The sequence below is a fragment of the Serinus canaria genome, chromosome 1, assembly GCF_022539315.1.
Source record: "Serinus canaria isolate serCan28SL12 chromosome 1, serCan2020, whole genome shotgun sequence".
NCBI classification, from domain to species: domain Eukaryota; kingdom Metazoa; phylum Chordata; class Aves; order Passeriformes; family Fringillidae; genus Serinus; species Serinus canaria.
In genome coordinates, this window is record NC_066313.1 from 46073080 (window position 1) to 46098890 (window position 25811).

Genomic DNA, 25811 nt, shown 5'->3' on the forward strand with positions numbered 1-25811 from the left:
CCATCCATTATCTCATTTTGGAGTGGACAAGAAGTAAATTACTTACCCTACGTGGATCATATGTGCAAATGTAATGTCAAATTTAATTTTGTTCTTCAGGAAGTACATGAAAATTTTGTCAAGCTTTTTACACAGGGAAGTATAGCATTACAGGATTACTAGCTTTGTGGAAGGGGAAGGAAACAATGGTAATCTAGTCCTAAGGTCTGGAATGTCCATCAGGTTAAGACCAAAATGTCTCAATTTTTTGGCGAGGACGTTGTTGTGGTGCGATTCGGATTCTTCCTTTGTGTCCTGTTAGCGGATTTGAACTGCACCATAACAATGTACTTGCCAAGAAATTGATTGCTTTTGTTGTTGGGGAAATGTTTTGCCATTTCTTTCACACTTCTTTTATTTTATCTTTTGCATTCTTGTTACAGTTAGATGCTGGTGTGCCAGAAAAAATAAGCCTCATTTCCAGAGATGAGAAGAGTGTACTTGTGGTAACTTACAGCGATTTAAAACGCTGCTTTGAAAATACTTTTCAAGAACTGATTGCAGCCGCAAATGGTCAGTTGTAGTATTTGCTGAAAGCATGCAGGACATTGCTGAGGAACTTAACCTATAGCAAATTGCACTACAGCTGAATTGTTGTTGTCATCTCATTTCACATTTGGGAAACAAACAGGAGATGAGCAAAGCTGCTTGCACTTCAGTCAGGTACACTGTTACTTGAAGGGAAGAATGTTTCACTTATCCTAGAGCTAAGGCTGCCATTGGAGGCTTTATCTGTGAAGAATTTATTTTAGATTAAGGAACACATCAGGTGCATGATGTTCCTACTTTTATTTTTTCCACTTGTATATGCACTAATTTTAATTTTTTTAAGACTTTTCTGATCTCTGAAGTTTTGCCACATTGTATACTTAAGGGAAACTCTTTGCAAGGACATTTCTGGGATACATTTTTGTCACTGAGGATATAGCAAAATTTATTCATTTTTGATATTATTTGCACCCAGAATAGCATAAAGGACCAGGTAAATAATTTAATAGAAATTGTGTTCTATTAATGACCGTTTAGTTCGTAACCTCTGTAAAAGTGTGTTGTATGCAAGCTCTGTATGCCACCCACTGTTAGCTCAAAGAATTGTGAGAAGAAACAACTTTTTAAAACCAGTCAAGTGAAGTATTGGTGAATTGACTAAAAAGGAAAGAAAGTCCCCTGTCATTCGATTTAAACTTTGTCTAAGCGAAGTGACGAAAACAGCATAATGGGAAACATCTTTAATTTAAGGAGCATATCAAACTTGCTCTAAACACAACCAGCGCCTTTTAAAAACTGTTTGTACATTTTCCTGGTAGTCAGAAGCATTTACATTTATGCAATTTTTTTAATAGATTTTTTTTTTTTAAAGAAATTGTTTAAATGCCTGAAGTTTCAGGAGTGTATTACTTTAGGTTATTTACAGTATAATTTTTGTATAAAGTTCTGTTCTTTGAACCACAGCTTTATTATGGTACGCTACACTGGATACAGATACAAAGACACTGTTAAAAGAAGATTAACTAAACACAGCAGTTGTCTGGCATCAAGAGCTTTTCAAGTTTTACGGCCTGAATCTGGAGGGATAATGATCTGCTGTGCCTTTGCAGTCACTGCTTAGCCCAAAGTAATATTACTTTTGCTAATACTCAACACATGAATATTCCTGAAGTAATTCAGTCTCAAAAGTCTGGAATTTTGCTCCTCAATTACCTTTCTAATTTTTGGACATGCAGTTGTCTCCAAACTTGGGTATTCATGGGATTTCTAGTTAAACACCTACACTTTGATACTGAAGACTGCCAAATATGTAGGAATTTCCTTTCTTAAAGCAGTAGTGAAGACTGTATCTATCCTTTCCCAGCACTGAATGTTTCAATAGCACTGGGTGCTCACCATGAAGAAAATGTGGAAACTCAAAAGGTCAGGACAGACTCTAAGCACTTGCAACTGATGTTACTGACATCAATTTTAATGATTCTCAATATTTGTAGTTTTCAGAGAAGTTTTTAATATTTCTCTGTCCACTTTTATAAGCTTTAAAATGATTCTCCGCCTTGAGACTTGCATCAAGAAAAAAGCAACTCTCTTCACATCGAAAGCTTTGAAGACTAGGGACATGCTTTACACATTTTAGAAAATGTGGTTGAATCCACATTAAGTAGCATCAGTTGTTGAGTTTAAAAATCAATTATTGTTGCAATTTTAAAAGGAACATAATGTTTAATATTCAAACGATAACAGTTGCCAGAATGTTCTTTTTAATATAAAAGGAACAGGAACTTTGAAAAGTGAACATGCAGAACAGTCTTTTATCATAAGCTCATGTATTTGAGGAAGAGCAGCTGTCTTTTCTATGTTTTTTGACAAATCATATTGTAATTCTTTTGTACAAAAAAAAGAAGTACTTGTATTCTAGAAGAAATATGGAATGCTTAATTTATAAGCGGGCTGAGGTTTTTTCCAGTATTGTTTTCTTTGAAAATGAAAGGGGATCATCTGTTCAGTTGTGGGGTTTGGGAACCTTTGAAAATTTAATTTGTGGACCAATATTTTGTGGAAGTGTAAGGCAGGGGTAAAATAGGGCTTGAATTCTCATCCTTTTTAGACCAGCACACCCTCTGCAAGACATGTCTAAATTGCAAACCTGTGTGTATTTGCATAATGTCAGTTTGCTTCAGCCCCTAGTAACCTCAGGACTTGGTTTAAAAATAAAAAGGTAGACAGCTAATAAGTTTTCATACATAATGTCAGCCAGAAAATATTTGGTGTCAGGTAATACATAAAATTAAAAAGAAGTTGAGCTTTGTTTTCTATTTATTTTATTTGGTCTGTATTTGGGAATGATTTGAACAGTCTGAAGTTCAGCTTGGGTGTTTTTTTTGGGGAGAGCCCTTCTACCCCATTTTAATTCCATTTAGAAGGTTGTCCTAAAGTTGTAGTTTGATCCATTCATAGGAAGAACTGTGTATCTGTATTTAAAAGAAGAGTCACCAGGATGTGCCCTCCCAGATGGGAAATTTATTTCTGACCTTCCTATTTTTTACAGCTAAAAGCACAGAAGGGACAACCTTTGAAATCATCTGATGTTGGTCATTTTAATTTTTGTACCTGTTTTAAATTTTGTTGCTGTATTTACTATATTGTAAATATTTTGTTGAGGGTACCTATGTATTTTTGATTTGCCCTTGTTTCAGTAATTCAGGTGTCAACTGCTTCCCCTAAAAAGCACCAGTATGTTAAGTTCTAATGTCATGATCCCAGTATGTGTTACTCATCTTTAATCCTGTTTTCATTGTTCATGTGTACAGCAGTATTTTTAATAAAGAATACCAGAAGTAATGTGGCCTTATTTTGACATTGTGAAGCTCTGAAGTTGGATCCAGGGCTTTTCGACTTTGCTGGTGGAATTTTATTTCCTTCGTCTCGCACTTCTTTTGTATTCATTCAGTCTGCAATGCGGAGTTTAAACAAACAGGAGTCACAAATTGTGTTTAGTGCTTGACACTTAGAGTGTATCAGATGTCCTAAAACTGTGCACTTGAAGTGTATTAATGCATCTTTCTGTAGCTCCCAAGTCAAATCCCATCTGCTTCAGTTTGATCAGGTCTGCTTTCCTTGATAAGCCTTACTTTTGAAAACTCTGCTCAAGTACCCTTACTTCCATGTTTTTTGAGCTTTTTTTTGCTCAATAACAAAGTGTATTAATTTCTCTGAGAATTTGCACATGGAGTCACAATAACTTTATTTCATGGAATTCTTTTTCTATATTTTTAACCAGCAAAGGTTTGATGATTTGCTGGTGGGATAAAGTCTCCTATATCCATCCAGTGCTGACCATGCTTATGGAAGATGTAATTTTATGTAATATATTGTGACTTGTCAATAGTCCTTGCACATATTTAACATGGAGTCATTATTGCTGAAATTGCAGTGTTTTAGGAATGTTACTGTATTAGCTACATTGTTTGACTGATGCACATATCTAGTCTCCAGTTTCCTCCTTAGTAATGTGCAGCAACAGCTACACGACTCCTGCAGCACTTGATGATCCCATTCTGCTTTCCCAGAGAAAGCTTCATCTCTGCTTCTCTCCTTTCAGCAGTTGGAGAGCCCCTCAGATGAATGCTGTTTAGTGGAGACCACTTGATTGAATATCTCTGTGGAGGCAGCATCCCCAGCTCCAGATGGATGGGGTGGGCATGTGGGGATTCTCTGAAGAAAAGAGTCTCGACCCAGGCCTAAGGTGCTGCCTGCTGTCCCAGTAGCTTCAGAATAGGCTTTGGTGGGGACACCTTAGCTCTGTTTGCTGTCCTTTTTTCTGGTGTGCATCTCCTAGCTGCTGAAGAAACCAGGAATGGTGAGTGGCTGGAGGGATGTTTGTCTTTCCCCACCCTGAAACCTTGCCTCTCCCAGAGGCTGAGTTGAATTTTTGTCTCCAGACAGCAGTAAGTTCTTCCTAAATGTGCTGAACCTAGGGAATGTCACCCACACAGGAAGCAGTGACAGGTGTCTGTCACTGTAACTGGTTTGCTGTGCGAGAAGTGTGCTTTCCTCTGTGCGATTATTCCATGTTCTCCTTTGCTTAGAAAATCAGCCTGTGGGGTGGATGTGTGCCAGATGTTTGTGCTGCCCAGTGCTGACTTGTGTGTCACAGCAGTCTTTGACACTGGCAGAACCCTAACTTTTTTTCAAAAGCAAACTTTATTATATGAATTTAGTAGTCAAACACATTATAAAGACAGAAAATGCAAGACAAAATAGGAGTTCTTCACATATGAAGACACTTGAAGGTTCATACAAAAGTAATCTTTTTAGTCCAGTTTTCTTAAATATTTATGCACAAAAGCATATTTATATATTTACACTGTGCAAACACATCCTTTGAAATGCATCATCCTGAACTATTCTTGCTCAGTTCTAATAACGAAAGAGTACTGAAACTTTTGTCTTAATCAAAGCCAAATATACTTTACCAACAAGAGACAGTGCAATAGATACTTAAAACTGATGATCTCTTGTGCAGAGATACTTAGCTCAGAAGTAGTGGTACATATTTATTTTGCTTGAATATCAAATATAGTTTTATTTGTAAATATGCAAAAGGTAATTTGCCTTAAAGTCTGTTAGTGGGTTACATTCACAGCTCTTTAACTGAGTTTTGAGAGAGCAAGAGATCATAGAACATGTAGCGTTCGAGTTAATACATATTTTAGTGGACCACGAGAAGCTGACATTGGGCTGTAATTGATTTGGCAGATATCAGTGCTACTGTGTTAAATGTCCAACTCTCATTTCAGTACTGCATTCAAAGGTGAAAGGGAATGGGTGCACCCTAATGCTTCTCAAGCAAAGAACACTCATGACCTTTCTGAGATGCTATACAAAATCTGCTGTAAATGAATGATACATTTTTATTCCTGTACATACTACATACTGGTAACTTAACATGGAAATTTAGGTGTCTTCATAGAAAAGCTGCCCTAACTACAGATTGCCTTGTAATTTCTAACTAATCTCTTCAAACTCTCTAGTGATCAATTAAAGTTTGTGCAGTGTAGTAGCCATCCTGTCTTTTCAGACAGATTCCCATAAATAAAATATAATCAGTGCAGTGTTAGAAGGTCTGTGAGGTTTTGTGGACAGAGCTTGGCTTTAACCTATCTGCCTTGTAGTTTGGTTCCAGTGTGTGCATGTTGGTTTATGACAAAGTGCAAAACTTCAATATTTACTGGATTTCAACAGGATTGTCCAAACTGAATTGGTATGTATTCCCTGTTGTTATGGTCCTGGATCTGGTGTTAGCTCTCTTCTATCCTTGCCAGTTGTGTTTAGCAACACATTTTAAATTCTTGCCTTGCAAGGCTCCCCACTGGATCTGCCATCTGGAGCAGTAGGATCCATATAATGCCCCATCCCCAATTAGCTTATTCAGCTTCCCCAGAGCGTCAGCCCTCCCACAAATTTCTCAAAGTAGTTTTCATAAAAAATATAGTTTGTGGTCTATTTCTAGTTTCTATCTTTTTGAAGGTGCCTTTATTTTCCAGCACAGCACATACCCCAGCCATGGGATGTGAATATCTCAGTGCCTGGTGCAGATTCCTGGCTCTCTAGGGCTCCCAGCTGCCTCTCCCAGTCAGGACAGAAGTGAGTCTGAGCAGAGGCTGTAATAATGGCCTTCCAGGCTTTCCTGGCTGCAGAAGCACTCAGCATTTTTAGCAAAAGCTATTGGTATTGAGCATTTGGGAAAGTCAAGGTTTAAGCAATAATATTTTGCTCTATTTTGAATATGTGTGCTGCAGTCTGTAGAAAAGCAGATCACTGGGATTACGCCAGTGATAACTTCTCAAGTTTTATGATAATTGAAATAATTTGGATCGGAGTTTTTAAACTGACAGTGTTTCACAAGAACCTGCGTGTTTACTTGGCCTAGAAGTACTTAAACCGGTGGCTGAGAATAATGGACAACAGAGTTGTAGTCGGGAGGAGGAGAGCGGCTGGCAATCATTTTCTCCAGCATCGCATAACCACAGGTGTATCTTCGCTTGGAGTCACTGAGCTGGTCACAGCTGAAACTGCAGAAGCTTCTTGGCTTTACTCCAGAAAGCACTGACTCCTTGCTCCTGCTGGCACCTTTAATGCTGTAATAGAGCAGTGTCATTGTGAGCTTTCTTATCATGTAAAAACTTTTGGTTTAGTGACTTGAGCAAAGCTAGGTCACAAGTTAATTCTTACACAGTGGGAAGGGCACTGATGCAGATGGACTTGCTCAGAGGGAGTGCAGAACAGAGGAGTAAGGGAGCCCCCTTGTGTTCCCTGTGAGTTCCCTTTAAACAGAGGTGCTGGGAGTGAACATCCCTGTTAAAAGTGTTTATGCATTCTATCAGCCCTGCTGCTTGGGCGGAGTACTGGACTGCTCAGCCGAAGCTCCAATTGCTCATTTGTGGCAGGTGCTGGGGAGCGAGACTTTATTGCAGGGTGGCATAGTTGGGAGAGTCTGGCAGCTCTGCTGATGCTGAGGCAGTGTGTCCCCATACCGAAATGTTTCTTCCTAAGGGAATAATAGGGGTTTTTGAGCAGGAGTGAAGTGGTGGAAGGTCTCAAACCTTGAGGCCAAAGTAGAAAACTACTAGTATAGGTGTTCTCAAAACCTAATGCTGGGATAAATTTCTAATACAAATGGCTGATCTTTGTGAGGAAGGGCACGAAGTTTGGGTCTCTGCTCTTTTTTGGCTTCTTTTGGCAGTTGCCATGAACTGCTGGTTTCAATTAGGGTTTTCCTGTCCCTTAAAAGGACCAGTTATCCAGTAGGCTGCCTTTTATAAGGTGCCTTTTACTAAGAGTTTAATGTCTTCTTGGCAAAGCCACTTATAAAGGCACTGTTACTCTTTTGGCACTTTCTCACCCATATTCAGAGATTGCAGTGGTTAAAAGGGCTCTTGCAGTAATGAAGAAAATCAGGGCAGAGAGAATTTTTACTTCATTGAACTTGGACACCAAAGATTTATCTGTAGACAAAGGACAAGCCAGAACATTTTTCCATCACTGTTTATATGTGAAAAGTTAAAGTAAACATGTTGGACCACAGTGTCTAAAATTAGATTTCCTCCCCTGTTTTTTTATAAGTTCATGGACAATCCACTCCTCTCCGTTTTTAAGGTCAGAAACATTGGCAGCCCTAGTCTTGAATTCCAAATAAGACTTTCAGAGAGCATCTGTTGATGCTTGCAGAGCCCAAAGGGTTTTGCTTTTCATTTTATTTTGCATTGTTAGGTCTTTAGGTCAAACAATAGAACTAGTGGCACAGGACCATTACAAGTTCCTCTTAGAGGTCACAGTTTCTCAAGTTCTTAACTCAGAAGCCTGTGTGGTTTTTTAAGGAGTGTGGTCTCTGTCTTCTTCTTAGTGTAGGAAATTGCACTTCTCTGTCTCTTCTCCCTACTGTAGGAAATTGGAAGATCTCCCTAAGACCACCCCATTACATTTATTAGTAGATGAATGGAGCTCCTGAGGAGGAGCCCTTGTGATGAGGATTGCAGATGCCTCCCATATGTTTATATTGCATCTGTTGGCAGATGGAGAAGTACTTGCCTTGGGATAAATCCCATAACTATGACAAGGTTAGTCACAGATGCAATGGACTTTTTGTGATGGGTTTAAAGAGAAATGCCTCTGTGATTTACATTGTAATTGTGAGTCTTCAGGAGCTGGCAAAAGTGGAGTGTGCATGACAAGTTGTGAGTCTTAAAAACTGTCATGCTTTCATCCTTTCATCATCATCAGGCTTTTGCATCCTGAGATTTTTCTTGTGAGCTGGACTTGGCTTCTGCTTTAATAAGCCTTTATACCGGTAGAGCTGCATCTATTAATTTTATCTGGAGTGCACTGCTGTACCTGGGCATGCATTCCCACAAAAAACTTTGAGGGAACTCAAGGGGTTTAGGCATCTGTAGTCAGGCTTCATTGTGAGTCTGAGTTTACAATCAGTAAAGGCTTCTGTAGCTGTGGACTATCTTCTTGCCAATCTGTAAATGTAAATTGGAAACTGTGTTTAGTTGGTCTTTAATTGGGATTGTTTGTTGGAGGAAATGACTGCTGGTTTCTTGCCATGTTCAGGACCAGAGTGAGGTTAGAGGCTGGCTGCAGCTCTTGAGATGCTTGTTCCAGCTCACAGGAGGTGGAATTCTTGCTGTTTTTCTGGCTTTGTAATTTACACTGACTCAAGAGTTTGCCTCAGCCCAAGGATTTTGGCATACTTGTGTTGGGCTTTTTCACCACTACTGAAAAGCTAGAAGAAGGTTGCAGTTGGGATCCTTTCTACCTGCAAAGGAGCACAGCTCAGAAAACTGCCCCCAAACCTTTCTACTGGGGTCTTTTACCTGAGGCCTTATATTAGGAAAAGCTCACTCCTCTTCCTGCTGCTCAGAATATCATTTTTCATCTCAGTGGCATTAGCAAGTCCAAGACACATTGCAACCATTTGTTTCGTGCTCCTGGACACCACCTGGGCCTAAGGAGCCCACAAGGGTTTGGGCTGATGCTCTTTCCTCTAGTGAAACCAAGGGTGAGCTTTGGCATTAGTGCCTTTCCCTAGGCAGGAGAAGTGGAAGCCCAAGAGGAGGCGCCTTGCCAGGGTCAGTGGGGTACCCCTGCACTGTCAGGTTGGCTCCCTGCTCTGCTCTGCCCTCGGCCTGGCAAGCACTGCTCTACATGCTGGCTCTCTCCTGCAGTCAACTGATCAGTTTCCTCTGAAACAAACCCTGGGAGTGCTTCTGGGACACAGGTAGGGTGCTCTGGGTTTGGCTCCTTCCATACTATGCTGTTCTTCAGCTCTGCCCAGTCTGAATCTTCCAAGGCTTTGTTACGGTGAAGGGATATAACCATAGTAAGCTGCTGCCAGAGGAAGGTGAAACCCTTCCTCAGCCGGGTGCTGCACCAGCTGCCCTGGCAGTGAGCTGCTGCTGCTGCTCAGTCAGAAACTGTTCTGACAATCTGGCAACCTGAATCAGCTCCCTGCAAGAAAAGCCAAGCTGAAATGTCAGGATACCTGCAATGCAAGGGAAGAAGCAGGAATGTACATCTGCTTAGATCGGTTTCTATGTCTCAAACCCCTCCAGGCTCCACCTTGCTCAGTACAAATTTTAGGGGTATTTATTTACTGCTCCAATTAATTTTAAGTAAAGGATGCTTAGCTAAGATGCTACCACTGTTAGGAATGTGTGCAGACTGAAGGGTCACTGCCTGCATTCACATCCATGAGTGCTTTTTGGCACAGTGCTACAGTACCACTTGTTTAGCTTGCAGGCCAGATGACCTTGTATGATCTCAGTCTACCACTCTGTTTTCCCAAGGATTTATGTTCTAGCAGCCACTGTTCAGTTCAATTTTTTTTTCTTATCCAAGCATTCCTTTTCCTTCTACATTTGAAAATGCCCCTTAAAGCCCTTCCAGAGGGATGCTCGGGACACACTCTATGCAGAAAAAAAGGCATTTCATAAATTTCATTTAGGGGAGTTGCCATGTTGTTTGTGTGGCTGACAGCAGAGAAAACAGAGAAAAAATGAGTTAAACCACTTCTAGAGAACATTGCATCCTTTGGAACGCTGTAATATCCACATACACTCTATAGTCTCTGGCTCCTCCAAAGACAGCATGTCACAACAGAGCTGAAGTACCATAAAACTCCTCAGGAGCCTATTTTCTGAAAGGTCAAGGCAGGAGAAAGGGTTTCCCAGCATTTGTTCAGAGTGGCTTGTGTTGCCCTGGCTTTGCCACGCATGAGCAGCTTTGCCACTGCAGGCTGCTGCCAGCAGCACGTTTATCCAGGCCGTGCTTTCCAGCCCCGTGAGCGCGCGCGCTCTCCTACACGTATTTCTGTCCTACACGTATTTATTTCAACCAACACCCTCTTAAGTCACTGGAATTTTTCGTGGAGCGAGCCCTCTCTGCCTTGACCACACGTTTCAGGCAGCTCTGATTGTTCTTTGAGACAATGCTACGCCTCCCAGGCTGCCCAACTGCAAGGCACTGAGAAGTTTGGCGCTGGCAGGATGGCAGGCTGGCCTTGACCTCCTGCCAGCATGAGATGAACGATGGGTTGGGTCTGGGCAGTCTCCGGGCTGGCTGAGAGCAGTGAGCCGAAAGCAGGACACTGCCAGCTTTGCGGCGGCTGGGAAGCTGATACAGCGCCGACACTGAGAAAATAAACACTTCCCATTTACGGAGAGTTCATGTCAGTGCAACTCATTTCTTACAGCAGCCCTAGTTCCCTGCTTGGGCAGCTGTCAGGAATTAGGTGGAGGAAGATGGCCAATATATTCAAGTGCTTAAAGGCAGGAAGAGAAGTGAGGCCCTCACATCCATCTATTGTAAAGTTGCCACTTTAGCATCCTGAGCCCATGGGTGTTAAATGGGCCGTGCTTAGCTGAGTCATGGAAAAGAAGGGCAAAAACAAGCACAGGGGGCCTTGTCCCAGCTGGGGTGCCCTTGGGACTTGCAGAAACAACTGCAAATCCTTCACAGCCGCACATTCCTCCTCTGCTATTATTATCGGCTTGTTTCCCACAGTTACCTGCCTCCTACCTCAGTTCAGTGCTCTCTGACACTCTGGCATTAAATTGAGCATTAGGTGGATCAATAAGTGCTAATAAATCATATTGCTTGTGTGCATCAAAGGGGTTGAGGGTTATTTGCTTCTTCAAAGATATAGGTGGGGAAGATGATTGACTGCTGATTAAACCAAGCAGGACACACTTCAGCAAGAGTGTTTGCAGGGACTGGAGCCACCTCAGCTGCTTTCACAAGGCATGATTTAGCACAAGGACCTTGAATTCTCCTTTGCCATCTAAAACCTGAGCAGAAGGGAATGTAAAATACAGACCCAAAGAGTGTCCGTTTCTGCTTGCTGCCTGTCCATGTGAAGCGTTTCAGTTCCTCTGGAGCCAGCACCATCCCACTGTCTGCTTGATAATCCTTGAAGAAAAGAGAAAGATGCAGTCCTGTTAGGTGTTAACTGTATTTTACAAAGGACTCAGTTCCTCCAGCATCCTTCTGGTCATTGATACTGAGACAGCTGTAGAAGACAGCAGCTCTGTGCACAGCAGTGCACAGGCATTTAATGGGGCCTTTCCAAACCCCCGGTGCCTTGGGGTGCAGCAGACAGGTAATGTTAATGCAAATCCAGGGTGCTAGAAGAAAAGTGTCTGCATGCTCTGGCCAGCCACCTGTTCAACCCTGTGAGGACCACTGTGCCTTCCCCACCTCATGCTGCTTAATGCCTTCTACTGAGTCACTCAAAGCTTGCCCCAGCCTCTTGCCCATGCCCATCCATACCAGGACTGGGTGTGTGTCCCACTGTTAGACATGGCTCCAGCTTGTCCATCTGCTAACAGGTCTTGTTCCTACCAAGAACCTCTGACGGAAAAGGGGCTCACAGTCCTCCTTTGTGTGCTACTATTTGGATGAAAATGCAGATCCAAGGGATTTTAAGTGTCTCTTCCACACCGGTGAGATTCAGGTGGGACTCTGGTAGCTGTACCTTGCAGACCTACTGGAACTGACCACTTCTTGCCAGGGAAGGAGTGTTTGCAACCCATGACATGGCCAGCAAGGATCTCTGCCCCTAATTTGTATGGCAGTGGGATAACCTCTTGTTGCAAGTACAGCAAATCCTGCACCTTGTATTAGTTAGAGCTGACAAAGCAGTAACCCCCCCCCCATCCTAATTATCCCTGTATGAATCTGTCACATAAATAACAAGAAATACCCGGCGTATCATTTGGCCCAGGAGTCACTTACATTGAATACAAGCGTTTCCTTCATGGGAAGCTCTTCAAATGTCTTTATGCACTGGGAGGGGTTTATTTTGAAAGTGTTTACATATCTGTTCAACGAGAGAAGGAGGACAATTTTTGGTGAGAGTGTGAAGAGCACAAGCAGGAAGTGTTGGGTATTTCTCTGTTTCTTTAGGCAGTTCCCAGCTATCTTCGAGGTAGGTCATACAAACGGGACTTGCTAACCCGACCCCTCCCAAGTCTCACTCCCCAGCCCTGGGGTACGCACAGCCGTGCCTCTCACAATGCCTGAGCCCTGTGACCTGCAGGTCCCCCTGGGCAGGGGCACTCCAAAGAGCCACAGCAGTGGGTGACTCAGCAACTGATGGGACACTCAGGCCACCTGTGGGCTGTCTCTGAGTGTTTTCTCCCACCCAGGTCCAAACTGGGCTGTGCAGTGAGCTACCACCCCCACACAAACAAACACAGTCTTATTCTTGCTTATCTCACCTGACATTTTCGGTGCTTCCACAACTTGAGTTTGTAACAGGAAAGTTTTCATTGCACAAAGGATCAGATGCAGGGGGAGACCCATTTTCTGTTGTAAATATTGTGCTGAGGGGTATGTAATCTTTACCTTCCTAAATGTAAACAAGAAATAACAGCCTTATTCCTGGGTCCATGTAGGCAGTTGCCCCTGCCTTGGTGACAGCATGCGGTTGTGACATTTGTACCTGCTGGACATTTGCTTGCAGCAGGTCACCCAGCTTTTTCACCAGCTCAGAGAACCGTGGCCTGTCGTTGGGATTGCTCTGCCAGCAGTCCAGCATGATTTGGTAACTGTGAGGACAACAGCAAAGTGAGCACATGGTGGGGTTACAGCTCCGTTTGACCCAAGGCAGCGCAGTCTTTGACATCTTGTCACAGACAGACAGAGGGAGGTAACTCCTCAACCTGCTTGGTTTTACAGAGATTCTCTCTAACACCATTGAGGCCTCTTCCTAAAAGTAAAGCAGTAGGCTTTCCACAAAAACAGAAAACCTTCATGCCACACCCCAGAAGACCACATCAAAAGGATAATTCAGCCAACCAGTCATACTTCCTTTTTTTCATTCCTAATTAAGCATTAAACCTTTGTATTAAACATCTATTAACTGGCAATGTTTAGGTTAAAGTATCCTAAAGGCATCCTAAGATGACTTATATGGATGTGTCACTTCCTTGTATTGGTTGAGCCAAGCTTTCCTTCCTGCAATAAAATATGTGGAAGAGACAAAAAAAAAAGCTCTTATCTACTGTCACTAGGATAATAAAATTAGTCAATGGGCAATACTCCCAGATAGGCATGGCTGGCTTGCATCCTTTTCTTCTGCTAGAGCTATTTTTTGGTAAGTGTTACTATTTAGAGTAATGACATAGCAGTCGGGAAGGCACCGAGACACCCACACGTACTCGATTTTGCCTCCCGAGGTAAAATACCCTGGACATGTTCATGGTCCTCAATGATTTGTGTCACAGGGGGAATGTTTGGTGTGCTGCATGGGCTCCCCAGGCAAGGTGCTCTGTCCTGACCCACCTTGGTCTCCAAAAAGGTGTTGGCCATGCAGTAGCAGCTTGAGACTGCACCTGAAGGCAGGGGAGAAGGGAGTGATGGCTGACATGGCAGTAAGGACTCAGACAACCTGGGCGGGGTGACTGCGGGTCCCCGTCACCTTCCTCTGCCATCAGACACTGTGTCCAGGAAAGGGTGGACCCTCTCTACCCGGTGACTGCGAGGAAGCCTCCACTGTCACTTCCTAAGTCAAGATGAGGTTAATAATGTCACATTCCTCCAGCACTTATCTTTATGCATGTCAGTAAATATTAAACCTAGCAAGGAATGACCTTCCTCCTCCTATTCCTTCTCCTCCTCCTCCTTGATCAGCTTCCCTGAGAGCCCAGCCCTGCTGGTGCACTGGGTCCAGGTCCTCTCCCTCTGGGAGAGCCAGGGGCCAGGAGGGGGGTGCACAAGAAGATACCAATGGAGGATTGGTTTTTTTTTTCCTTAGGCTGGCACAGGGTACTTTTAGAGGCTGGAATATCATCTGCAGGGCAGCCCAGGAGGGCAGTGGTACCCAAGGCAAGCAACTTACATCTCCTCGGTCGCTTGCTCTGGGGCTCGCATTCTTGTGCCTTCCTTCAGCCTGCTGCAGAAATCCTCGTCTATTTGGACTCCGGGGTAAGGAGAGGCACCTGGAAGTGACATTGGGAGAATAGATACATGCCTTGAGTACCTGTGACGTCGCTGTGGCCCTATGCATCTCCCTCAAACTCTCCCTTGGGGTGTGCATCATCGGGTTGCAGAGCTGGGGGTCCGGAGGTGCCCCCCTGCAGGGTCTGCCCCTGCTGGCTGCCACAGCCAGGGAATTACTGCTGGTTGTGCTCCAAGCCCCAGTCTTTGGAGGAGGGGGCAAGATCAAGACCACAGCTATTGGTGGTGCTTTCATGGTCTGAATAGAAAAAATGCACATGAGTTTGATTTGAACACTATCCCTCGAAAAGCCAATTTGGACTACTCCAAATTCTAGTGAGCACAATATTTAAAAACCCCAAATGCCCCAAATCACCTTGAAAAAATTGAAATAATTGTTTTAAATGAGGTCACAGTACGTTTGCACTGTTTTTCTGTTTTCTGTGGTTTTCAGATACAGCCTGATTGTATTGTTGGTATTTTTTTTTTTCAGTGGACAAAAAAAAAAAAAAAAATTCAGGAAAAGGGAAAACGAAAGGGAAAAAGAAAAAGGGGCCTCTCATAGAGTCAGAAAGTCACCAGGTTCAAGGAGCTGGGGCTTTAAGAAAAAAATAGCAGGTGTTATGAGGCTGACCATCAAATCACAAGAGTTGGCAGGCGGACCAACAACATGTATTTAAACTAATAAATGATTGATTGTCCTGAGAATTGTATAGTATTGTTTCCTCTGCTGTTCGCCTCTTTTGTCAGCCTCTGTGTTGAACTCAATTAAGATTATTCTATTCTGACAGTCATTGTTGTTCCCACTCAGTGTACATCTTGTATCCTGCCTTTTCCACATGAAAGAAAGGGGGGAAAAAAAGCTTCACCGGGTTTTAATTTCAGATTGCATGCTCTAGTTCATCCTGTGGCATCAGTGCAGATGCTTTTCGCCTGCTGTGTCCAGTAGCCTGGGTGAGGGGTGTGCTGGATCCCTCCTGGGCTGGGGGGACCTCCTGGATTTGGGCTGGAAATGTGGGTGACAGGATCTGAGACGTGCAAACTGTGGGTTTGGCTCCCTTGCTCCCACAAGAGGAGTAAGAAATTTTTGAGAGAGCATTCAGCTCATGGCATGCGGTGTCTTGAATGCTGTCTGTGGCACAGGAGGTGGTGCCTTGGTCTTGGGCAGCTGGTGACCCAGAATCACAGCTCTGTGTTATCCCACATTCAATTAAAATGCTTTAAAAACTGCCTCATTTTCCTGGCTAGTGCCATCAGTCAGACAAAGCACTGAGACTGCTCTGGCTGTGCTGCCCTGCATCTTCTGCCAAGGCTTTCTACAGGGAAAAGTGGGAAGCTTAGGTTTTGCCCATGGCAGAAGTAGCTGGTAAAGTTCTCAGACAGCTGTGCTATCCTTTAAGGCTTTCAGCTTGGCAAATGAGCTCTCAGCGCTCTTAAAAGCGCCGAAATTTCTAGTTCACAGGGGCATGATAATCCCTCTGCTTCTGATTTAGGTCTTTCTGGAACACCTGCCAAAAGATCATTGAAGGTAATGGATGTTTTCCCCAAGCTGCAGTCCCCACTCCTGTCAAACTCCTGGGGTGCAGAGTTAACATACCCAAGGAAAATATCTCCCACAGCAAGACCCCGAAGGACCACACGTCACTTTTTGTGTTGTAGATTTTATCAAATATGGATTCAGGAGCCATCCACTTGAGAGGAAGTCGAGCCTGGAGTAAAAAGGGACAAATCTGACTATTATTTTCAAAGCCTGAAAGATTTTAATCATAGATGAATCAACTATATATTGTTATGTAAATAATTACCATTCAGGCAGGAACCTGTGGGATTTCCTTACAGGCAGTCAAGATAAACCCACACTCATTCATACGCTTAACAAATTGCTGGAGTGAAAGGCTGTTTTTAAAAAACATGTGGCACAAAGCACCAGACATTGGAAACCTGTGACCAGGCCTTTTCTTTACAGGGATGTGGGAGTGTGTAGGAGCAGAGGTCTCTTGCCAGCATCAGAGAGACAGGGCAGAAAGCCCTGCATGCAAGCACCAACCATTCTGTAACGATGCTGGAGATATTCTGGGGGAAATTTTCAGAGCCAGAATTGGAGGAGCTCACCAGCAACCCTTGAAGCCCCCTCAGCACAGCTTGTTAGGTTCTTCTGAGCAGTACCAAAGCTATGTGAACAGTTCCCAGCTACTTTGCAATGCTGTTAACCCTGGAAGTAACTTACAGATGTGGGAATAGCTGGCAGATGGGTGAGACCTCCAGAAAGAGACTCTCTGCATGGCTGCAATGCCCACACCAAATTCCCACAGCATGGGTGGGTGCAAGCACAGTTTGCTGGCCCAGCCTTTCACAGCAGGGCTGGCAGGGCAGTCACTGCCTGCTCTCTGCAGTGGGGGTAAAAAAACAGCAAGCAGGTGCTGGAGGAGCACGTCCTGCTCAGCTGCTCGGGGCACCAGGAGCACTGGGGGGTACACACCTTCCTTTGGAGGGACTGTTTTCCTTGGAGGACATTTATGGAGTAAGGGGGTTATAGTGAATCAGCCAAGAAATGTCTAAAAAGCCCAAGAATTAACAGGGCAAAGCTGTGAAGCAGTTAGCATGTCTAAGCCTTATGCCTGAGGATTGAAATGCTTCCCAGACCCAGAACACATCTGGGCAGCTCATCTTCACATAAAAACCATGACAGCTTTTGACTCCTGAATTCGGGAACTGTGAACGTCTACGGAAGGTTTTGGTGGACAGTTTGAAATGATATGTTATAAACATTTGGGTAAATAAACAGCATCTTGACTTACATCTCCTTTTCTCACATAATCAGGATTCTTATAAATATCTCTTGCAAGGCCAAAATCACAGATCTTCACAACATTGTTCTCAGATAAAAGGATGTTTCTGGCTGCCAGGTCACGATGAATGCACTATAATAAAACAGTTTCACAATCAAACTGCATTTCCTTATTCCTGCCCACAAATTTCCTGTCTCCCATAGCCTTTAATTATTATTATTATTATTATTATTATTATTATTATTATTATTATTATTATTATTATTAATAATAATAATAATCATTAATAATTATAATATTATAATAATATATATAATAATAATATAATAATTTTTAGGGGAGTTGCCTGTAGTTTACATGAAGTTACTGTAAATAGCAGTAGTTATTAAAAAAAAAAATTAAGTCCAGAAAGTGACAAATTTGTAAGCCCTTTGACATTTGCAGGGAAAGAGCTGAATCATTTGGAGCTCCCCAATATATGTTGAAGTTAAGGAAAAACCTACCACACCTAAAAGATCCTCCCCAAATGAATGAGCTTGACCCACTGCCTTCAGTCATGATCCTGTGTTTATGGACTATGGATACTTGGATAAACACAGTTATATTTAAAATGCCAAGAGGAAAACAGCTCTTCCTTTGGGACCTCTCCCAAGGAAGGTGTCACTACAATGTAGACATGATTTCACCTCTAAATCCTGTCCTTCTGCAGTGAAAAACCCTCAGTGCAAAACTCACCTTTCTGGAGGAGAGGAACTCCATGCCTCTGGCCACCTGAAAGCTGTAAGAGATCAGGTCCTCCATAGTGAGGGGCAGCTTGTACAGGTCATCAGCATCTGCAGAGGTGGCAAGCAGGGTTTGTTACAAAGAGAGCTCACAGTCTCTCTTTCCCCCCTTTCTTACAGACCCCATTATTGCCATAAATTCAGTCTTTATGGAGGGGTATTGGAAGGTCAACCCACTGTCATTGGAAACAAAAATAGTGCTTGCTGTACACCCCATGCTTTGGACACTGCTGTGTTTTCCCCAAAGATAAGGAGCAGTCAGAACAAACAATCACACATTTTCCTGTCAGATTTTGTAACCCTGGAAATAATCTTTTTTTAAATCTTCTACCCTCTGGACATGACCCTCTGAGCATCTCCAACGGATGTTTATTAGGGTGATAAATGAGGAAAAAAAATTTCAGGGATTCACAGTATGTTGTAAAAATATCACAGTCCATGTAGGGACAGGAAGGAATTGATACCTACCCTCCTCGTCCTCCTCCACATCAGTCAGACTTTTATCTTCCTGGAACCCAGAGCTGGCAAAGCTCTCCCTGCTGGTGACACTGGCCAGCCTTTGTTTTTTGCTTTCCACTGGCTCAATATCCTTTTTCTCTTTCATTGGCTCTCCCTGCAGAGAGGAGTCCTTCAAACAAAAGGAGGAGAAGAGGTGCTACATCAGAGCATTGGAGGGGTGGGGAGGAACCAAGGCAGACTGCTGATGCCTTTTTTCTGCCAGGCTGGCGGTCTCTGCCATGGGTGGTCACATCTCTCACAGGTGGGGGTGTCCAGTGCCACTGTGGTGGGCAGGGGCTGGTGGCAGAGCTGTGCTCCACCAAGGTCATCATCCCCAGAGGGCAGAAATTTCGTGGCTTGTGAGCACCAGCACATGATTTTAGGGTGACCAGGGCAATGGGCTATCTCTGCCACAGTGAGGATTTGCAGGATGTATGGATGGACCTGTCTGCTGGGCTGTGCCTCATCTCAGCCTGAAATGAGACATCTGCAAGGGCCCATTTCTCTCCAGCAGACAGAGAAGAGGTGGGTTGGGGAGGTTGTGTCCCCAATGGAGGTGTCCCAGACCTCTCAAACATCAGCTTTTGGTCCCAATCTGCTTAAGACACCTGTCTCTATGTCCCTGCACAGGGTTTGGTGTGGGCTTGTAAGCCCTTTCCACGAGGAGCAAAGGCACTTGGTGTTTGAAAGAGAGCTGCTGTTGGAAGTGACTTCCTCTCTATAATGCCTTAATCCAGTGCTTTTTTCTTATGGCCAATTTTGTGATGGTTTAATGGAACACATGTTTGGAAGAAGCTCTCTCACTGCTACCTGCAGAGCAGCCTGGCTGCCTGGCCGTACTCTGCCCCCTCTTACTTCTCCTCTTGTCCTGCAACCATCTCTATTCCCTGTGCGTGCTGGTGCAGAGCCAAACTTCCACCTCCTTCCTGCCCAGGAAACCTTCCCAAGGGTGCTGGAGTACTGGCTGTGGGAAGGGGGTATGGGAATGACTCCACTCAGCATGGACCCTGCCAGGCCATGCTCCCTGCTGAGCATCCCACTCCAACAGCCACGTGTAGGAGGAGCCAGTTGCTGTGTCTCATGTGGAGTGCAGCATGGACAGCCTGGGGAACAGAGACTCAGCAAAGACCTTTCAGAGGGGCATGTCCTCTCCAGTGGGCTCTCCCACAGAGCCCTCCCAAATAAAATCCCTGAGATGCTGACAAGCTTTTGACACAGCTCAGCAGAGCTTTTTGGATCTGCTGTTCTGTATCCAGGCTCCTAAGACTCATGTTTGAGCCCTGGATCATTTGGAGGATTTTTTTCTGGAACTGTTTGAATTTTCTGGGACATTTGGATTTAGGTTGGTAATAAGAAACATTTAATGAATTTGATTCAGAAGGATGTGGGATGTGAGGACAAGACTCTAATCTCTTTTCCTCTTGATAGCTCATCTCCTCACACAATAATAAGATTACTTGTAAATCTCTGAATATTAGGGTGTCTTGGGACATGAGATTTCATTGGTATTATCTTGTTTGTGCTCCCAGCAGTACTGAAATAAGTGGGCAAAACCACTTCCTTTGGCTTTGCTGACCTCAAGCTCACCAGGAATGGGTTCATCAAAAGCAGGGTAAGAGCATGTGGGGACACTTTGGATAGGATCCACTTCCCCTCGCTGTGGATGGCTCCAGACAAGTTGGTCACAGCAGTCTCCTTGCACAGTCAGGGAGGGAGAGGTAAATCCTTTCTTGGCACAACACATCCCACACCAAATCGTAATATAGGTCAGGGGAACCCAAAAGTTATTTCTCTGCTTTGGTAGAAGAGAGCCTGAGGAGACCAGCTCGGAGAGCTGACATCCTCATTACCAGCACTTACGTCAGGTAAGACGAACCCTACCAGGACCATCTGCCTCCTCACCTTGCTAGGGCAGAAAAGATTCCTTTTGCTCTTCAGGTAGTTTGATAAATTCCCATACTTGCAGTATTCAACAATCACCATCAGAGGCCCTGGGCAATAAAATTAAAAGAAAAAAAACACCGAACATTTTGAGCAGCATAAAGCAATAAAAGGTGGCATCAGTTCTGAGAAAGAATCTTTCACACCTGTAATTACAACTTGAGCCCAGAATAACTGGCAACACATCCTAAGAACTAGAAGGCTGCTTGAAGACCACTTGACATAATCAAAACAATACTGCTTCTGGAAATTGGGGCAGGGCCTAATTTTGGAAAGCTGGGTCTTGAGTCTGGGTCCTGAGGGACACTCTTTGGGCAGTGCAGACTGGAGTCCCACAGCCCACACACATTCAATGAGCTAAAATAGGTGACATATCTAAAGCAAACAATCTCCCATACTGGGCTTTTGATTTGCTTAGTGTGGAATCATGGAAGATTTTCCAACAGCTGCATTGTGATTCATAGTTTAGGGCCAGCAGCTGATATCCCTTGTTTCCAGCCTCTCCAGATCATGTTTAACTTGACTTGAGCAGTGGAGTGTGTGAGATAAAGGATGGCAAGTGGCATATTCCTAAATCCACACTTCACATATTAATACTCAAAGAGAGTTTAAAGAGAGGAAATGTTTAATCACTTCATTAAGTGACTGAAAATCTCTTTTTCTTTTCCTCTTTTTTTTTCACCAGCTACAGGATGAGCTCAAATATAAAAGTTACTAACTTGACCTCTGGATGAAAAACAGCGTGGCTATTATTGGGACATAATCCAAACCCATTTTCAGAGCAGTGCAGATTTTTTTACCTCCATTTTTTGTGCAAGCTCCCAGCAAATTCACAATATTGAGATGATGACCAATATGGATTAGGATTTTCAGCTCTGTCATCAGTGCTTTGTACTCACTTGCTGTGGCCCCTTCTGTAAATACAAAATAAAAGTCAATGTGAAAAGGCAAAGTACTGGTCCTGCTGAGCTTTGCCACTTCTCGTTACTTTCCATTGAAATAATCTCCATTACTGGATGTACTTCTTGTATTGATGTTCTCTCTCTATTCCTCCCTGCTCAGCATCTTCTTGGTTGCAATTAAACCCATAGAGGCAGGCACTCAACTTCCTCCCAGTAGACTCTATCCTATTTAGAACTGGGAGTATTTTTTTTTTTTACATGAATAGTTCTGATGTTTCAGCCAAAAAATTGAAAGAAAAAATAAAAAGGGATTTCAATATGATTACTAATTCTATCTAGAATTGGCTCCATCTGATCTGACTTCAGCTATCTAAGGGTTATATATTAACCTGAACTAATCAATGTTTTAAGGGGTCAGTGTCAAGAGCAAAGTATTTCAGAAGCTGATGTAGCCATCAAATTTAGCCATTTGTATAAGGGAAAGATGAACTACCCCTGGGTGATGCCTGCCTGGTTCTGTTCATTATGTAGGAAGCCTGGAGATAGACCAGGGAAGTAAGTATTGAAGTGTCTGCATCTCACCCTTACCAGTCATAGTCAATAATAATAGGAATGACATAAGTCCCTCAAATAGATCCAAAACATTCTATTTAGTGTTGAGTGAAATTTCTCATTCCCCTTGAGAAATTTTTTTTTCTTGCAGGACTTGATTTTGTTAAGAAAACAAGAAACTACAATATTGCTTTGTGTAGGCCCACAAGGAATTTTTTAGCTTAGTGACACCAAAAGCAAGAACAGTCCTGTGGAAAAAACCCTCGAGCCAAGTCTTAAAGGGCTTGGTTTCAACATCTGAATGGAAACAGTTTTTTTGTAGTGTCCCAGACAAAATTTATCTTCTCCTTGGTGATCCACTATTTGCTGGTATGGGTGGTGACACCTCTCCTCCACCACATGGGAATTCTGTGAGGATAAGGCCTAATGAATGACTGCAGTGCTCCTGGATAATCTAGTGAGGACACAAGGAATGAGGCAGATCTCCCTGTGCTTTAGGTGAGATATTACAGATACCTACAGAAGTTCTGGTCACCACTGGCTCTCTTCATTGCCAGCAGAGCTGGACAAGGACTCAGCTCCCCATATGCAGGAGGAATACCCATTCCATCCTAAGGAATCTGCCTTAGGATGGGATGAACTGTTGTCTCTCACCCTTGCCAGTGAAGGGCATTTGAGTGACTAACTCAGACACAAGCATCTGCTCTGCAAATGCACATGTGAACCCCATCAGGAAGACATCCTGTAGCTGCCCTCTGCTCCCATCCATTCCAGGAGCACCCACTGCTCCTTGGTGGTGCTGGCTGGCACAAGAAGCCTGCTGATGTGCATAAAGAAACCCTGAACCCAGCAGTCCACTCCAAGGGCTGGAATTTACATGTAGACATCTGATAAATGACAAGTAAGCACATGTGAAGCTGGGAGCCACTGGCTAAGATGGATTCATTCCAGCTATTTCCCATCAGACTCAATGGAGAGCACTGGGGCTCCAAACCATACTGGCAGAATAGGGGATGTTTTCCTGGCAGAGAAACAACACCAGAAAGGATTCAGGGATTAAGAGAGATAAATTTTGCAGCAGAAACTCCCGGGGCAATGCAAAAAAAAAAAAAAAAAAAAAAAAAAAAAAGGAAAAAAAGCCTGCTCTGATCCTTACACACATAAAGAAGGGAAAGCCAAATACATGGGAGGGATGCCACCAGGACTCTGGGTTAGGGAATTCAATCACAGCTGCTGCAGGCTATGACTGAGTATCATCCGGCTTGCTAACACCCCAAGAGCCCTCTTCAAATTAAAGAGGGGGTTTTGTCCTTTCTGTTCCAATGAGAAAGGTGGCAGTGGATAGCTGGGGGTGATTTTACTTTCAGATGAGCACTGGTGTATGAACAGTGCTGGCAAATCCATTGCACAACCTGGGTGTCAGCATCCTAAGCAACGTGTGATGAGCCTGCAGCCAGTTCAGAGGGGGCACAGCTGCACAACACCACCAAGATTTAAACTGCTCAATAAAACTAGCTAAAAAAACTATTAAGCTAAAACTGTGTTTAGCTTAATAAAAGGGCCTTCATGAAGGAAATCATTATAAAATCTAATTGAGAAGGTTAAATGAGATGCAAAAGTCAGGCATATGTGAATGAGACATAAGGCATCTGGTTTTAACAGTAAGTTGATCATTTCTTGGAATTAATGACCCAGGAAAATATGACAGCTTCTATCCAACTGTCTTTACATCAAGGTAGATACCTTGTACTTCAGCTAAATTTCATTTACAGCATTTGGTATAGAGTCACTTGAGCATAATGGTATGACTTTTGACTGAGAATGCAGTTCTTATTTCACAGTTCTGCCATTTCATTTGTGGTGGTCCTGCAACTTGATTTGTACACATTTTGGAGGCTTTAAAAAGTTATTGGGGAAAGATTTTGCTTTTGGCAGAATTGTATAAAAATGCACTACTATATAAGGCATCATTTTTTCCCAGTGCAGCTTTGCAGCAAGATACCTTTCAACATTTTCACAGCAACTATTCTGCACGTTGGTGATTTCCTAATTCCAAAGGCAGATGCTTGTACCACCTTTCCGAAAGCTCCATGTCCAAGAGCCTTTCCTGTAAGGAAAATAGAGTGGAGAGATACATCTTAGTAAAAAAAATAGTAATCCTGCCAGCAAATGGTTTCATAGATAATGAATTGGAATGTGTACTTTCCAATGAATCCCATAGGTTTATTTCCAGCATATAGCTGGTTTAGGTTTTTTTGGTTTGTTTTTTTTTTTAAAAGTAAGCAGTTAAACTAGAAGATAGAATCATCAGAGGGAGCAAGTGATAGGAGTGAAAATGTCACTAAATGAAAGCAACCATTCATTGGAGGTACACTGGCTGCAAATTTGAATTTTCAGTCTAGCTCTGCCAGAGAAAGATTTTGCTCCTCTTTTCCCTGAGCACACTGCACCATGCAGCAGCCTGTGGTGTCCTTAACACCACAGACCCTCTTCTCCTTTGAAATGTGTTCACTTGGACAGCTCTGGCTGCCTCTGCCCTGCTACAGAGGCTGGCAAGGCTTGGTCAGGGAGATCTTGTCAACATATCAGCTCTAACAATAAGTTTTGTTTCCAAGTAACTATTTTCAGATTGCTTTTGTTCTTCACCTTCAGCAGAACCCAGGTGCCAAAGTGGCTAACAAGAGTATGGCAGCAGGATCTGCAGTGTAGAGAAGAGCAGAAAACCACAGTCAGCTTTTCACATAAAAGCAAAGGATAACATGTACCATATATTTGTTTTTCAGATGTGCTCATGTGGCATGACCATCTCCACTGGACAATTTCCTGTTCCTATGATGAACACCCGTTTGACTAGCTCTCATGTGGACATCTATCTTGTTGGTATCTGAGTGAGAGATGAATCCCACTCAGATACTTGCAAGGAGAGGAAAAGAGCTGCTGTCTGTACTAGTTTAAATCACTACTGCCTTTTATGTGCGTATATTGTATCTAAACTGTAATTCTCAGTATGTCTGTCAGTAGAAGCAAATAACATATGTTATAAAAGCAATGGAAACATGAAGTGGAATATGCTAAGCCAAAAAAAAAAAAAATCCCAGAAAATTATTTCCACCCTAGTCGCACAAAAGGCAAATACAAACCTCAAAGAACTTGATCTACATGACTGCAAAGCATCAACAAACTGACCTTGGTTTGTGAAGGGCTTAGTGTTTGATAGAAAAATACAGATTCAGTCTGCATCTAAAAACCTACTGTAGCCTTTTCAGGTACTGCATATAGATTCTTTGTTCAGCAGATGTGTAAGGGAAGCACCATTAAGACTCAGGTCTCAGTTTTCTTTGTGAATTTTTAGTCCTTAACGTTTTAAGTGTCTGTGGTTTCTGCACAAAGAACTTGCAGATTTAGGTCCTATAAAAGCCTCCATACCTTTGTTTAATCCGTAGCTTTGATCTGTTTCCATCGCTGTTAATTCACTTCCCACGTTGTGATACCCTGCTTAGTCACCACTTGGAAAATACAGTGTCTCATAAAGCTGCACAAAGCTGCTAACCTTTCAGAAAGGAGAATGAGCACTGGAAACAGCACTTCCTTCTCTAAACAGTGGTGTGATTCAATGGGAAACTGTAACAACACTCAGTCTTGCTGCTCTGCTGCTGCTTGTACTGTGCTGGATAGTAGCACAGGACGGGGCTGCTTTAACTTTACATCGTGTAGCTCAAATCTCCACAGTTTAGTGTGCAATTGTGGCTGCGGTTGTTCTTGCAAATGTCCCTTCTGTTGACATACCAAGTAACTAAAAAATTATTAATCAGAGGAAT

At 43.2% G+C, this 25811-nt stretch overlaps 2 protein-coding genes across 7 annotated transcripts in view; one reads left to right on the top strand and one right to left on the bottom strand.

The window, feature by feature from the left end:
* Positions 1-25811, top strand: part of PAN3 (poly(A) specific ribonuclease subunit PAN3) — a 550273-nt gene that overhangs the window by 76532 nt on the left and 447930 nt on the right. For 4 of the 6 annotated variants that reach the window (XM_030233967.2, XM_030233970.2, XM_050971116.1 and 1 more), the window contains one exon: positions 423-3369. The exons of 1 other annotated variant lie outside the window; for it this stretch is intronic. In XM_030233967.2, the coding sequence (XP_030089827.1) occupies positions 423-563 (141 nt within the window). In that variant the 3' untranslated portion in view covers positions 564-3369. Of the gene's footprint in view, positions 1-422; positions 3370-25811 lie in introns of those variants that run through there. One more of the 6 variants, XR_003945505.2, reaches the window with a different exon arrangement.
* The window catches only part of FLT1 (fms related receptor tyrosine kinase 1), a 107734-nt gene continuing 87775 nt past the window's right edge, over positions 5853-25811 (bottom strand). Inside the window, exons 18-30 of the mRNA XM_009102854.4 lie at positions 23996-24100; positions 21340-21453; positions 20501-20589; positions 18569-18728; positions 18054-18151; positions 17328-17450; positions 16127-16238; positions 14432-14531; positions 13034-13139; positions 12810-12940; positions 12325-12409; positions 11408-11499; positions 5853-6668 (exon numbers count right to left, since the gene is read on the bottom strand). Coding sequence (XP_009101102.2) covers positions 6467-6668; positions 11408-11499; positions 12325-12409; positions 12810-12940; positions 13034-13139; positions 14432-14531; positions 16127-16238; positions 17328-17450; positions 18054-18151; positions 18569-18728; positions 20501-20589; positions 21340-21453; positions 23996-24100 — 1517 coding nt within the window. The 3' untranslated portion in view covers positions 5853-6466. The remainder of the gene's footprint in view (positions 6669-11407; positions 11500-12324; positions 12410-12809; positions 12941-13033; positions 13140-14431; positions 14532-16126; positions 16239-17327; positions 17451-18053; positions 18152-18568; positions 18729-20500; positions 20590-21339; positions 21454-23995; positions 24101-25811) is intronic.